The 12282-nt window shown below is 39.3% G+C and overlaps 1 protein-coding gene across 4 annotated transcripts in view; it reads left to right on the top strand.

Moving 5' to 3' along the window:
• The window catches only part of LOC134227394 (echinoderm microtubule-associated protein-like 2), a 98945-nt gene extending 87283 nt beyond the window's left edge, over positions 1-11662 (top strand). For all 4 annotated transcript variants that reach the window (XM_062708815.1, XM_062708812.1, XM_062708814.1 and 1 more), the window contains 4 exons: positions 9187-10759; positions 10813-10900; positions 10966-11192; positions 11259-11662. In XM_062708815.1, the coding sequence (XP_062564799.1) occupies positions 9187-10759; positions 10813-10900; positions 10966-11192; positions 11259-11384 (2014 nt within the window). In that variant the 3' untranslated portion in view covers positions 11385-11662. The remainder of the gene's footprint in view (positions 1-9186; positions 10760-10812; positions 10901-10965; positions 11193-11258) is intronic.
• The last annotated feature ends 620 nt before the right edge of the window (positions 11663-12282 follow it).

Raw genomic sequence — 12282 nt, 5'->3', positions numbered from 1 at the left:
GTCAGGATACAATTAAGTGGTGGAATTCAATGGGATTGTTCAAACTCGTCTTATGACAGGTGACAGTTATAACTGTTTATGCACAGTACAAAGCAAGGAATTGCCTAGAATAAGTTTTACAATTGGCTTTCTTTAGTAGTGCGTTATGCATCATCCCCACCTAAAGTGTTGTTTACGTTTTGGAAAAAAGTTTCTTGGAGAGTATCGCAAGAGCGAGAGCAACACAACTGCCATGGTTTCAACTAGCAGTAAATCTCAAAATTATGCGGCAGCCAATAATTAACGTATGCAATTTGTTTGAAGGTACAACATGAGGGCTAGAACATGTAGCATTTTGCAAGTGCAGTTTTTAATACAGTTTTCATTTTTTTAAACTTCTACACTTGCAAATATGGTAATATATTTGGGAAATAAACGATTCATACAATAGTATTTTCGTTAGCATGTCCTTGGTAAGCGTGCTATTAGGGGAATCTGAAACGCACTCTCACAGTCAGTGTGGTAGTATTTTACATGCAAACCAATTAGAATTCACGCTCAATAAAGATGATTTGATTTTCTATTTGTTTGCATGCTGCCTTTATTTAACGCAAGCAAAATGACTGGTACTATAAACAGCAACCCATCTTTATCTCTCGTATGTTCGAAATCACCACTCACTCGTCCCAAGTGGGCTGAAAAATTATCCACATGATAGGGACAAGGATGCTGACCTTTTGTCCATTTCGCCTGAGAATTTCGCTGGTTTAAATGAGATATTGCGGACATCCATCTTAATTTTTTTGCTGTTTGGGGTCAAAACCAAATGTAAGCAAGCTGGCTGGTGGAATAATTCTGGTTGGAAATGCAATATATGAAGATTTATAACGATAAATGTGCTCAACCGTAGCATAATGGGCCAAGGTTTGAGCCGTTACCCCTAACTGATGCACAGCACATCTTTCCGAAATGGATAAATTGATATTTAATTTGCGAAAAAGAAAACTCGTGTCTTGGATGGAGTCTAAACCTCAACCTCCTGCACTCTGTCTAGATATGCGTGGTAACCTCTACGCAACACGTCACTTGAAGGTCACGTTTTCGGAAAAGTGTTTTCCATTCAAGCGAGCCCACATTGTTTATGATGTGTGAATTTTGAAATCAAGATAATACGTATCAATAAGTGATAGAGCTTGTAGTCTGATAAAGTTCTCGAAATAGTGTTACAATAATCGTTTTTGCACCACAACATTCATTTGGTTTTATATCATGTTCTGAATGCCCTGAGAAAATTTGAGCTCATTTAAATGAAAACTAATTTAGCACAAGCCGTTTCAAGTTTGCATGCGGATTGGTATGGGGAGATTTATTTTTTCATTACTGATTATGTCACTTCCTTATTAAGCGTAGAAAACCTACATAGCTAAAATTAATACTCAAGTGCTTCCACTCAACGAAAACCGCGTCTTGATTATTCGGCCCAATAATTAGTAATCGATTTTAATCAAGGGTTCGACTATTCGTTTCCATTAGATCAAAGCAAGCATTTTCCGGGCTGTTGTTTTATGTTATCTTTCACCTTTCCATCTTTTTCATCTTTAGATGAAAATCCTTTTTCGTTTCATCACTTTTCGCGAGAATTATCGCGGAACAATTACAAAATTTTCTGGCCGCGCCGGGATTCGAACACAGAATAGTAACAATAATAGCCGTAGGGATGCGGTTACTCTAGCCACACAACCGCGCTATCTGTATCATGAAGTCATTAAGTTATTTGTTCCACATTAGCTCATTGGCGTTAATAAGGGGAGGCCAGGGGGGCTCAGCCCTCCCTAGAAAAAAATAGCCCCTCTAAGATTTGAAAAGTTAGTTGGCAGTGATACCAATTACATATAGCATAATGAATTACTGAAAACGTTTGAAGACAAAAGAGTTATCTCCCATATTCACTAGAGTGATTCAAATTTTGACTTTTTTGCTCCCCTATGCTTAAACGATGGCATTTGCCATTTTAATAATCGTCCTAAATTATTATTATTCACCCTATCATAATGAAATGAGTGGAAGACAAATGAGCTTGTTTCTCATTTCTGAGAAAGATTCCCATCAGAATTCGAGAAGGATTCTCATCAGAATCCCAGTATTTCAACCGGAATCCAGAAGAATTCACACTGGATAGCTTTTGGTATCGTTGAGGGATACTCTTGGAAATCTGCGGGGAGATACCCTTCATAATCCATGGAGGATTTGCTTCAGAATGCCTCGTTGATTTGCTTCTGAATTCCTGCGGAATCGTACGAAGATTTGTTTCGGAATCTTTCGAAGATTTGCTTCGGAATTGCTTGACGATTTGTTTTAGAATCCTTCGACGATTTGCTTCGGAATCCCTTGAAGATTTAATTCGGAGTCTATTCGAATCCCTTGACGATTTGAATCCCTCTGACAATTTGTTACGGAATCCCTCGACGAATTACGTCGGATATATTTGACGATTTGCTTCAACATCCCTGGAGGATTACCTTCGAAATCGCTGGAAGATTCTTTTCGGAATCCCTAGAGGGTTAATTCAGACTCCCTAGACGATTTTTTACGGGATCCCTCGACCGATTGCTTCAGAATCCTACGACGATTGGCTTCTACATGCCTGGAAGATTGCCTACAAAATCCCTTGAACATTCACGTTGGAATTCCTGGAGGATCTCCATCACTGGAACATTCCCGCCGGAACTTCTGGAACATTCCCGCCGGAATTCCTGAAATATTCCCGTCGGAATCCTTAAAATAATCCCGTTGGAATTCCAGAAACAATCCCGTCATCCCGACACCCCGGGAGGATTTGGAATTTCCGGTACATTCCCTTCGGAATCCCTGGCGGATTCCCTTCAGAATCCATGGAGGGTTCCCTTCGGTATGCTTGGAGGATTTCCGTCGAAATCTCTGGAGATTCCCGTCAGAATCCCCGGAACAAAAATATCCACTGCCTACCGGCGGGAACCTGACAGCGATCCGTCGCATATTGTCCTTTGAGTGTGCGGGACAAAGCCGAGCACTACTACACTTAGACGCAATAGCCATGCGCTATCAATTTGAGACGTTGTGGAAATCATCGACTAGTAAACAAACACACTTCGATACTGTGGGCTGCAATAGAAAGCACGTGCTTGAGAAAAGAGAATATGGATAAGTGTGATTGATACTCAATTGCATGACCTGGTTGGTCCGTAAGATAACTTAATGAGATGGTAGAATGTTTGAGAATTTGTTGAAAGAAGCTCAAAATAGAGAAAATAGATGAAGAGGCTATAGCCCCCCTAGGATACTATCATTTGCATTGATGATGCCACGAAAAGACTCGAATATTAAACGAAAAACCCATATTAATCACTCTAGCGGCGATGGTGCCTTTCTCGTACATCATAAAATGTATTAAGAAAAGTACATCTTCTTCTTCATCTTATTGGCATTACATCCCCACACTGGGACAGAGCCGCCACATAGGGGTATTTCGCCATTCTAGCCGGAATAAAGTTAAATTTTCAAAATTGTCCTAGAGCAGTCTAAATATGTCTCAAACTTCTCTGAATAGTAGACGAGCCACTCCTAGTACTAGGTTTTCTATTTAGGTTTAAAGTTTTACCACTACACTTCTAGAAAGTTAGATGTTTTTCATTGAGGAAATTACCGGTTTTCTCTGTTGAATTTGATTACGTTCGGTATGTTTATTTGTGGTCAAATATTTGTCACAGTAATCCACAGATCAGTACATACCATGAAAAAGTAGGCAAAATAGTATCATGTAAACGTGTTTTTGACAAGAATAAATGATTCTGAATAGAAATACAAAAGAGTAATTCGAAGTCCATTTTCGAGCTAAAACTAGTTAATGTTCCTCATATTTTCAATAAGCATAAAACACTTATTCGATGATATTCGGTAATATTTCAGTATAGAGAGGACGCATTTATGTCTATATTTTAGGATCCCGAAGAAAAATCTTGCGCAAATTTGCGCCATTTTGAAAGCGAATGTTTTTAGTTTGGTACTGTATTTAAGGCATTTATGACCTATATCATACATTCAACATCCCTATGAAAAGAGGAAGAGTCATAGAGCAATTTTCATAACACCATCTTTTAGCTCTATGTTTCCCCTTGCAAACACACATAGTTGAACTGATTTCGGTAGAAGCGATGACGAGAACGAATTAATTGAAATTATCAATGTTTTTCAGGGTTTTAAAGGGTAAAGCACATGGGTCAAAAAGTGAAAATCAAGAAAACTGATATTTCAGCTAAATTATCATTACAGTATCATAAAATAAGGTGAAATATAGCAGTTTGAGAGATAAAATAATTTATTCCGGCTAGATTGCAAAAATACCCCTATGTGGGCGCCTCGCAGCTTATTGTTCATTAAGCACTTCTACAGTTATTACCTGCAAGGTTTCTAAGCCAAGTTACCATTTCTGCATTCGTATATCATGATGCGATGATACTTTTATGTCGAGGGAAGTCGAGACAATTTCCAAACCGAAAATTGCCTAGACCGGCACCGGGAATCGAACCCAGCCACCCTCAGCATGGTCTTGCGTTGTAGCATCGCGTCTTACCGCACGGCTAAGGAGGGCCCCTTGAAATGTACATAAGATAGGTAAAAATAACACTTTAGGGCGATAGATCCATAATTTTCAACAATTCTCATTTGTTTGCATTCATTGCTAAATATTTTGGCTCCAAACGAAAAAAAATTTCTTTTCGGCAAAAAGAAAACCAGCGTTTGGCGGCAATCGAAGTGAGCGAAAAATGGTTATCACTCTCCAGGCTGTTTTTCTTTCCCGAAAATTTTTGTGGGGGAGCATCCTGTGCTCCTGCGATTAAGCGAGCATTACGAACAAGGATGTTATCGATCATTTAGTAGTTTGCGTTCGATCATTTAGTAGTTTGACAATAACTCATTCCAGAAGCTGAATTTCAAAATGTGTTGTATGGTCGACTTCTAGTGCGAAGGTTTTTCTAAAACTCTGCCTGATGGTTCGTTGTTAGAATTCAACTAATAACGGAGTTATAGCGCTAGTTGCAATAACTTAAACTAAATTATTGTATTTTGTTATCATTTAGTCTAAGTTACTTTAACTATAGCTATAACTTCGTTACTAGTGGAATTCAAACAACGAACCATAAGGCAGAGTTGCAGAAAAACAAGTTCCGATTCTTTAATCATGATCGTTAAACTTCTTCGAGGGTATCACGGAAACGTGCAGAAGCCTGATTTTTTTTCATCTGGTCGGGGTTCTGCCAAACCGCACCAAGCGGCTTTTTGACTGACTTGTGATATTTTGTTCGTAGGGTAAAGGATGTATTTTGGACCACCCTTACAGGGGCTTTTATTTTGGACCACCAGGAGGAATTTGTACTCAGTGGTCCAAAATATGAGCCGTCGAACTGGTGGTCCAAAATACCTCCCTTACCCTAAAAGGAAAACGGAAATCATTTCATATCAATGCATACATACATTTCTGGTAGGATAGGGTGGCCACTAAAATTCAATTTTCGAATTCCCGGTTTTTTCCCGCTTTTCTCGGTAAATTTTGTCAAATTTTCCCGGTTTTTATTCAACTTGAAAAGAATCAGGGCTAGTGTTTTAAATATAACTAGGTATTTTATATCGAAGAAACCGATAATTCGTAACGAATTTTTCAAATATATACATTAAATTACCTACCAACAACTTGTTATGCGAAATGCTTTATGAACAGGAACACTTAAATTGTGCGCTACGTAGCCATGTAGTTAGTGTCAGCCGCTCAATCGCTCCAAACTTTTCAAAATTGTTTTGGGTTCCGATCCCATCGTAAACCTACATTTTTGTGAATATGCTTGTAAAACTAATCTGTAGAAGTGGCGAGGAGAATTCGGAGGCACAAAATTAAATTATCCGGTGCTCGTTCGGCTTATCACCCGTCGTTCTATCCGGATAAAATATTGTGTAAAAATACTTGCTCACAGAAGAACATGGAAAACTTTCCCTCAACGATTTAGCATGTTTTTAACTTAGAGAGCAATGAAGTAAGTAAAGTAGTATAAAACCGCTTCATAGTTATTGGTATTGCTTTCTAAAAATGCACAAACTTATAGAACAACTTATTCGAATACAGATTTAACCCAAAGACCCAGATCTTTGTTTCCTAATCTAATCCAATCGAAAACAAACGCTGCCAGTACAAAGAAAGCATCCTGGAGAATCTTTGGGTTAGATGACGCCCGATAATTTTTCTAGTCAATATTGAGGCTCACAGCATACCAGTTGTATGACATAAACTTCAAAGCGGCCAGGCCCACTGCGTTGTGTTTGCCGCAGAGATGATTCTTGGAGATGTATCGTGTTCAAGTATTCACTTCAACATGATACATATCACGAATCTACAGGGGTTGAAGGATGCGTAGACATACCGTACCATACACACCGCTTTCTTTTTAAGTTCTTATTTTGGTAGTTGTATATAAATATGTAGTGAAATGAATAACATTATAATAAGAAATTATATCAGAATTTTATATATCAACTAGGAGCCAAAGTTAATTCTGGATGTACATCTCTTGTAGAAGAAGCTAGAAATTGTAAAGAATTTAATTATAATATTTAGACCCAGATCTTTGTTTCCGACCAAAATAATTATTTTGCTCCCTGAAACAGATTCAAACATATTTTGGACAATAAAAACATTCGATGCGTAATTTAATCAGTTTTACATTTTAATTTTTTTTTCTGTTTTCTATCCATTACAATAAAATCTTGGATTTATTATTCAAAAGTTTATACATCCCTTTCAATAATTAAATATTCCAAAGTATTAGAACTTATTCCTTATTTTTCGTGTAACAAGTTAAAAATATATCTTAAGAGCATTTATATATCTCAGTATCATAACCTTCTATTATATCAAGTTAGTTGTGGGAAAAAAAATTGAATATATTTTGCTCTTTAAAATATTACAGACAAAATCTCAAAGTATCAACAAAATACCATTTTTTAATAACGTAGAATGTTTGAATACAATTCCAAACAATTTTTGAACATGTGTTTAAATATATATTTATCACCATGTTAATTTTTTTTAATGATGTGCAATTGAAAATTACAAAAAAATAATAGAAGTACCTGATGTAAAGGCAAGCTTGAAGAATAAATTAAAGTTTAATATATTCACTCAAAAGAATGAATATTTCGATATTCGATTCTATGCTTGCCTCATAACACAATATTTATGATAAATGTCACTCGAAATCAAAATGATCTAGTGACAACACAAACTGGATATGGAAAAAGATCTACTTAATTTGTGTACCTCACACATACCATATACTAAAATCAAATAATTCAGTTCTAATTCAAAGATTAAATCTTTTCCTTATAACAACTTCATTAAAAACTTTGAATAATTTTGAATGTAGCTTGACGAAATTATTTTTTTCCCGGTACATGTTCTGAATTCCCAGTTTTCCCGCTTTTTTTCCCGGTGATTTCAATTTCCCGTCTTTTTCCCGCTTTTCCCGTTTTTCCCGGTTCGGTGGCCACCCTGGGATATCCTAGTTATCGTGTTGAGGGATATCCGATACGATTTGTGATCAATAAAATCTGTTAAACGAAAACTTGGGCAGAAAAGGGGGAAATTTTAGTTGGCGCTTGGTGCGTTTTGGCAGAACCCTGGCCATCATTATTTAAGAGATTTTTGGCCCTTGACCGGTTCATCTCTCGCCTGAAATTGTCTGTGTTATCTTTCGCGCCAAGAGCAGCATTGTTGCCTGAAGGGTAGTTACGCAATTAGCTCCAGAAAACTACGATATAGATTAATTTCTATTAATTATTGGAGCAATTTATTAGGATGCGGTTTTCTTTGAATGAAAGCTCTTGAAAATTCCTTTTTTGTACGTTTTCTTTTAACCTGCGCTCAATGAGGAAGCGCCATAATCAGTATAATAAAAAAAAATCAGCTTAAATTTTCGGAAGACCATCAGAACATGATTCAGAGTCGCTCATCTGTTGAGGAGCAAAATCGATTTTTTAATCACCCTAGTATTACATATATTCGCAATATTTGGAATGTACTTGGAATGGACTTTACAATATGTAATTTATTTTTTTCATTATTTTTGACTTCTAATCTATCCACAATGAACTCATTTAGGGTCCTGAATGATTATTTTTTTGCATTATTTAACATTAACATAACATTTAACATCAATATTCTGCAATGTAAGCAGCAAATATGTACAAGGTACAATGATGACCCGATTTTAAAAATGTTCTAATTTTAGCTGCCCGTGGATCCATTTTAAATTTATTGATAGTCTATATTACAATCACAAACTTGTATCCGGCACAACGTACTCTTACAACAACGTTATGACAAACATGATGTTGGCCCAATAACGCCTCACGACAAATTATCCTCCGAAATAAACGAAAGTTAATACAAAAAACTGAGATTGTCTACAAAATCAATTCATTCTGATGAGTATCGTTTGCGAATCGAAAGCTCAACGCACTTTGAAATATCGCGGATTGGGTAAATATTTGCTTGCAGCTGAAATAATAAAAATTGCATTATCGGATCTTTGGCCGAGTGGCTTGAGCCAGATCAATGTTCCATTCCTGAACAGTCTTTTTCCTACTTTATAGTTTGTATTTCAATCTTTGTACTATCTGCGTATGGTATGTGTATTACGTTTCCTTTATTGACTGCCAGATTTTTCCGATCAAAAAATCTTGCATATGGCCTGACTGATTTTTTTTCCTACTTTATAGTCCCCGTTACAATTTTTGAAATTCCAACATTTACAAACAACAAAATGATATGGGAATGCTAACATTATCCTTCCAAACTTAGACGTACATTCACATGGTAGAATTAGAGGAGGAAGCACATATTTGGGATTATGATATGGGATACATGAAGATTTTTATATAGAAGTGCATTTGAAAGCGAGTAGGGGACAAGACAACTTTGGTGACGATATAAATCGCAGATCAGCATAAAAATGGATATCTCTTCAATGGCAAAATGATCTGATTTTATTGATTAGTAGGTTTAAGTTTCTTCTGATGAGAGCATCACATAGGTTCGGTTTTGCTTAAGTCCGCTTTTTGTTTTTATTATTATTTGCTTTTCATCATCTGATCTATCCTTTGGTTTCTTTCCATTTCCAGCAACAGCATGTCGCGTTTCTCCACCAAATCCCTCCTCAACCTGAACAGCAGTCTCAGTGGCGGCGGCTCCAAGCAAACCGGCTCGCATGCCTACGTTCAACGGCGGGACGACGACGATTACCTGAAGCTGTACATCAGCGGCCGTCCAATAGTGCTACACATTCCGGAAGCTCAAATTAGTACGTACGAAACGACCAAGGTCCAACCGGCGCCGAACAAGCGCCTCCGGCTGGACTGGGTCTACGGGTATCGGGGTAAGGACTGTCGGTCGAACCTTCACCAGCTACCGACGGGGGAGATGGTGTACTTCGTCGCAGCGGTGGTCATCCTGTACAACATGGACGAGCAGTCCCAGCGACACTACGTTGGCCATACGGACGATGTCAAGAGCCTTGCTGTCCATCCCAACAAGCTGTTGGTGGCGACGGGACAGTGTGGAGGTCATGATGGCCGAGACACACTTCCGCATATACGGATCTGGAACTCCGTGTCATTGGCAACGTTGAACATAATTGGATTAGGGGACTTCACTGGAGCGATCAACTGTTTGTCGTTTAGTCGAGCAGATAGTGGAACGATTTTAGCGGCGATCGATGATTCACCCGACAAGATCATTTCAATTTGGGACTGGCAGAAGAAGGAAAACGGAAGAAGAATCACGGAAACTAAATGCTCGGTGGACACAATTGTGGCTGTAGAATTCCATCCACTGGACAAGGGACAGATCATTACGATCGGGAAGAATCATATCGCGTTCTGGTCGTTGGATCAGAACGGCATGTTGTACAAGCGGATGGGAGTGTTTGAGAATCGAGAGAAGCCTAAATACGTTACAGCAATATCGTTTACTCCGGTGGGAGATGTGGTGACGGGAGACTCAAATGGAAACATTTCCATATGGCCTCGGGGAACGAACGTGATCAGTAGATTTTTGAAGAAAGTTCACGAAGGATCAATTTTCTCGATTTGTTCTTTGCGAAACGGCGGGTTCGTTTCAGGTGGCAAGGATGGACGACTGGTTCTGATGGATGATTCGATGCGTTTAAAGTCGGAGCAATTGGTGGAAGCACACTTTGGAGCGGTCAGAGTAGTCACTCAAGGCAAGGGTTCACAACTGCTTATTGGAACAACGAAAAATTGTATTTTATCCGGTGATTTTACACTTGGACTCGTGCCGATAGTGATGGGTCATACCGATTTGTTGTGGTCACTATCTTCCCACCCTCAAGTGGCTCAGTTTGTAACCGGTGGACGAGATCGATTACTACAATTGTGGGATTCTTTATCCCATTCGGTAGTATGGAGTAAAGATATTGGCGAACCCATTCAAACGGTGCAATTTTCGAACACCGGAGATACAATCATCGTTGGGGGTGTTGGTGGCCGGTGGATGGTTTTCGATACTGTCACAAGAGAACTGTTGGCAGTCTATCAGGATGGGCAGGATGGTATCCAAACGATGAAATTCTCTCCGGACAGCAACTTGCTAGCTCTAGGTTCGAAAGATGGTGGCATCTACATCTATCAATGCACTAAAGTACCTCATCGGTTCTCCAAAATTGGAAAATGCACGGTAAGAAAATGCAAGCCGTTTTCCGAATAAACTCTAATAAATCGCTGTTTCAGGGTCATTCGAGCTTTATTTCCCACATTGATTGGTCAAAGGACAGCACAGTGCTGAGATCAAACTCTGGAGATTACGAACTACTCTACTGTAAGTTTAACCAAGCTGATAAAATCTTCCGATTGTATTTAAAGTTTCCTTCTATTTCTCCATAGGGAATCCAACTCTCTGTCGCCAAATAACCACCCAGAGCTCAGTCAAAAACCTGGAATGGGCCACCCAGTCGTGCTCGGTGTGTTTCGAAACGGTAGGCATTTGGCCTGAGAACTTTGACGGTACGGACATCAACAGTGTTTGCAAAGACAGTGCCGAACAATTCCTGGTCACAGCCGATGATACCGGCAAGATTCGTCTGTTCAACTATCCGGCGTCACAACCAAAGGTAAACTCTTATTTTGTCAGACAAAGCGTGCAATGAGATCTCATTGTTTCTCTAATATAATTCCAGTCATTGTCGCATGCCTACCGAGGTCACAGCAGTCACGTAACGGCTGTGAAGTTTATGCATGATGGCGTTCGGCTGCTATCCGCCGGTGGATTGGACACAAGTGTACTTCAGTGGCGCGTGGTCTAGCCTGCCGGTCTACTTATTCTAATGCAACAAAAACGACGACAAAAAAAAAACAACAAATAACTCAGTACTAATTGTTACATTAGTATTTGAATAACACCATATGCCTCTTTATTTATTAGTTTCTACACTGTTTAGTCGATGCGAATGAACAAAAATTGTGCAAGTTAATATACACTTCCTTCCCTCTACTAAGTGATACAACAGTTGTTTAATATTATTCTAACAGTGCGCATTTTAGAGCAGGCAATAAATTATTGATCTTTTTAATTCGATAATGAGTTATTGTGGTTTGATGTATTTGGAAAGAAACACCTCAAAACGGGGGGGGTTATTATTATTGGTGTCATTCATTTATTTAGTCCACATCTAAACAGATAACACTGAATCAACAATTTGACGCCACAATACACGGTTCGAGGCCGCATCTCTCCATCCTCGAATACGCCCCACGCTCGCCAAGTCGTTTGGCACCTGGTCTGCCCATCTCGCTCGCTGCGCCCCACGCCATCTCGTACCTGGCGGATCGGAAGCGAACGCCATATTTGCAGGATCGCTGTCCGGCATTCTTGTAACATGTCCGGTCATCGTACCCTTCCGGCTTTAGCTACCTTCTGGATACTGGGTTTGCCGTGGAGCTGGGCGAGCTCGTGGCTAATTTTTCGCCGCCACACACTGTCTTCTTGCACGCCGCCAAAGATGGTCCTAAGCACCCGTCTCTCGAATACTCCGAGTGCTTGCAAGTCCTCCTCGAGCATTGTCCATGTTTCATGTCCGTAGAGGACAACCGGTCTTATTAGCGTCTTGTACATGACACATTTGGTGCGGTGGCGAATCTTTTTTGACCGCAGTTTCTTCTGGAGCCCGTAGTAGGCCCGACTTCCACAGATGTTGCGCCTTC

This window comes from Armigeres subalbatus, chromosome 3 (assembly GCF_024139115.2).
Source record: "Armigeres subalbatus isolate Guangzhou_Male chromosome 3, GZ_Asu_2, whole genome shotgun sequence".
Taxonomy (NCBI): Eukaryota; Metazoa; Arthropoda; class Insecta; order Diptera; family Culicidae; genus Armigeres; species Armigeres subalbatus.
This window is presented reverse-complemented; position numbering and strand designations above follow the sequence as displayed.